A 3,201-nucleotide genomic window follows, 5' to 3' on the forward strand; every position below is an offset into this window, starting at 1 on the left:
CTCAAGCTTAGCTTGAGTCTTCAAGTGTTGTGAGGAGGTGCTAATTTTTGCGTCACCTGGGTTTTGAACGCAGGTTAAAAGGGTGGTAAGTAGGAACTCCTCCTACCACTACACCATCAAATATTTTTTAACAATACTTGCTCTCATTTTTTATTGGTAGTGGTTATTCAGAATTTACTCATCTTTCGCGACAAACTCTTCCATTTATTTTGAGAAATTCGACGTCATCTTCAAGAGATGAGATTCCCCATAAACAATTCTTACATTTGGTAATGGAGCCCCCCCAAGATTTCGGAGAGGGTGAAGCGGCGCAATTTTTTTTAAGGCGTAGCCTCTTGGGGTGATTTCTTCACCATCCATTAGGTTGAACTTTTGGTAGAGAACTCGATAGTACTCCATATTGCCTCTAGTGATGTTTTTGCTCAAGCCCCATAGTTAGGTTTTTACCAACTTCGGACGGTGGGGGCAAAATTTTCCGATTCCAAGGCAAAATTTTCCGATTCCAATAATTTTTAAGAGGGGATGTTGCCTCAAAGGATACTTCATGTCCCGGAGTCGGTCTTTCACCAACTTCAAAGGGATGTAAAGTTTCCGGGGCGACATTATTAACGAGGATCTCAATGAAAGTTCCATTTAGGGGGTCCCGGGGCAATAGCGACTTTTGTCTATATGACAATGACGATTTTTGCCTCTAGGGTCCTCGTGAAACTTCAAGGATCTCTATGTCTAAGTTTGTTTTGTTTGTTGGGACGACGACAAGAAAACCAACTTCATTACTCAAAATTTGGAATACAAAGTTTTTCGGAAAATCAAAAGGGGATAAGGATATGTCGAGCTACTACTCGAGTTTTCTCCTATTACAAGTGACTAGCCAAAAAATAATTTTTTCCGCTACGTGAACTTTGAGTTCCTCCTTCATGGCTTGTTGATCTTTTTGAGGTCACGGGATGACTCCTGCGGTGGGATAGTTATCGTCACGAGGAGTTCGCACATTCGGCCCACGGTCAAATTGGCGTCCTTGTGCATAGTGGTTGACATATTCCTTTAAGTATCCCTGCTGGATCAATTTTTCTATCTCATTCTTCAGGTGATGGCATTCCTCCATCATGTGTCCCCTGTCTCGGTGAAAATGACAATATTTGTCGGATTTAAATCTCTTGGGGTTATCTTTCATCTTTGCCGGCCATTGACTGATTATCCCTTGTTGTTCCGCCACCATTAATATCTCCCCCTTGGGAGCATTCAAAGGGGTATAGTGAGCAAACCCCGCCGGAGGTACATGCTTGCGTTCCTCTTTCTTTTTCGGCACTTTTTCCTCTTCCCGACCCTTCCTTTTGCCACTAAGGGAAGGATCCAAAGCATTAGACTCCTCAATCCGGATGTATTTCTGGGAGCGCACGAGTAAGTCTTCCATGGTGCTAGGGGGCTTGCCGGCTATAGACTCTTTGAATCTTCCCGGTTGTAGATTCTGTTGGACAATACTGGCTAACAACTCTTGATTAACATGAGGAACCTCATGCACTGCATCTACGAACCTTTGCATGAAGTCTCTCAGAGTCTCGTCTTCCCTCTGACGAATAGTAAATAGATATGCCGCTGTTTTCGGGACTTTTTTGTTCATGGAGAAGTGGTGCAAAAAGCATTGAACCAACTGCTCGAGGCTGGAAATAGTTCCAGCGGGCAGTTGGTTAAACCAAGCCAACGCTCGTTTTGAGAGTGTAGTGCGGAAAACCTTACAATAGGCGGCATCACTCAGATCATACCAATCAATCTTGGCATAAAATTTGTCTAAGTGTTCTTGTGGGTCTCCCGTTCCATCATACTCCGATAGATTCGACACCTTGAGACCAGCTGGGAGCGCCTCGGCCAGAATGTTGGAGGCAAATGGGCTCCGTCTTGGAGGTGCCACAGCCAACAGCGAGTAGGAATCCTCGGCTCTTCGAGTTGGTGGGGGGGCGGAAGATTCTCGATTATGGAGATTCCGATCTTGAGTTTGTGCAACTTCGGGTCTGGAGATCCGACTGTTTACTTCCTCTCGCCTCTGCTCCTCCTCCTCGGGAGCCGAGGATAGTTCTCGACTTCTGCAAGGGGAAGGAGGGGGCGGGTTCACTGGTTGTTGCGCCACAAATTGGGCCACGGCTTGAGCCGCAGCTCGTGTAGACGCGTCTCGTATCAAGGTTAGCAAGGCCTCCTGTGTCAGCTGGATCATCGGTTCTTAGGGTGGAGCCTCCGGGGGGAGCACTCCGGTTGGGGGCACGGCCGAAAATTTTTTATGTGACGAGGGGAGTCCCCCATTGAGGGGTGTTTGCTGGTGCGTTAGGGGGGTTACCTCCTGAGCAACTGGCTGTTCGCCAGGGGGGTTCTGTTCATGGAGAAGTGGTGCAAAAAGCGTTGAACCAACTGCTCGAGGCTGGAAATAGTTCCAGCGGGCAGTTGGTTAAACCAAGCCAACGCTCGTTTTGAGAGTGTAGTGCGGAAAACCTTACAATAGGCGGCATCACTCAGATCATACCAATCAATCTTGGCATAAAATTTGTCTAAGTGTTCTTGTGGGTCTCCCGTTCCATCATACTTCGATAGATTCGACACCTTGAGACCAGCTGGGAGCGCCTCGGCCAGAATGTTGGAGGCAAATGGGCTCCGTCTTGGAGGTGCCACAGCCAACAGCGAGTAGGAATCCTCGGCTCTTCGAGTTGGTGGGGGGGCGGAAGATTCTCGATTATGGAGATTCCGATCTTGAGTTTGTGCAACTTCGGGTCTGGAGATCCGACTGTTTACTTCCTCTCGCCTCTGCTCCTCCTCCTCGGGAGCCGAGGATAGTTCTCGACTTCTGCAAGGGGAAGGAGGGGGCGGGTTCACTGGTTGTTGCGCCACAAATTGGGCCACGGCTTGAGCCGCAGCTCGTGTAGACGCGTCTCGTATCAAGGTTAGCAAGGCCTCCTGTGTCAGCTGGATCATCGGTTCTTAGGGTGGAGCCTCCGGGGGGAGCACTCCGGTTGGGGGCACGGCCGAAAATTTTTTATGTGACGAGGGGAGTCCCCCATTGAGGGGTGTTTGCTGGTGCGTTAGGGGGGTTACCTCCTGAGCAACTGGCTGTTCGCCAGGGGGGTTCTGTTCCATTCCGTTTCTCGCGTTTAGATCGTGTACGTCACGGATTGCATTTAGATCGTGTACGTCACGGGCTCGGGACCTGGTGTGCAT

The 3,201-nt window shown here is 49.0% G+C and overlaps 1 protein-coding gene across 1 annotated transcript; it reads right to left on the reverse strand.

Moving 5' to 3' along the window:
- Window positions 1–940: 940 nt before the first annotated feature.
- Window positions 941–2,209, reverse strand: LOC105168661 (uncharacterized). The gene has a single exon (XM_011088794.2). The coding sequence runs from the start codon at window positions 2,207–2,209 to the stop codon at window positions 941–943; it is 1,269 nt and encodes a 422-aa protein (XP_011087096.2).
- Between the last annotated feature and the right edge of the window lie 992 nt (window positions 2,210–3,201).

The sequence above is a fragment of the Sesamum indicum genome, linkage group LG8 (assembly GCF_026168435.1).
Source record: "Sesamum indicum cultivar Baizhima isolate 11 linkage group LG8, ASM2616843v1, whole genome shotgun sequence".
NCBI classification, from domain to species: Eukaryota; Viridiplantae; Streptophyta; class Magnoliopsida; order Lamiales; family Pedaliaceae; genus Sesamum; species Sesamum indicum.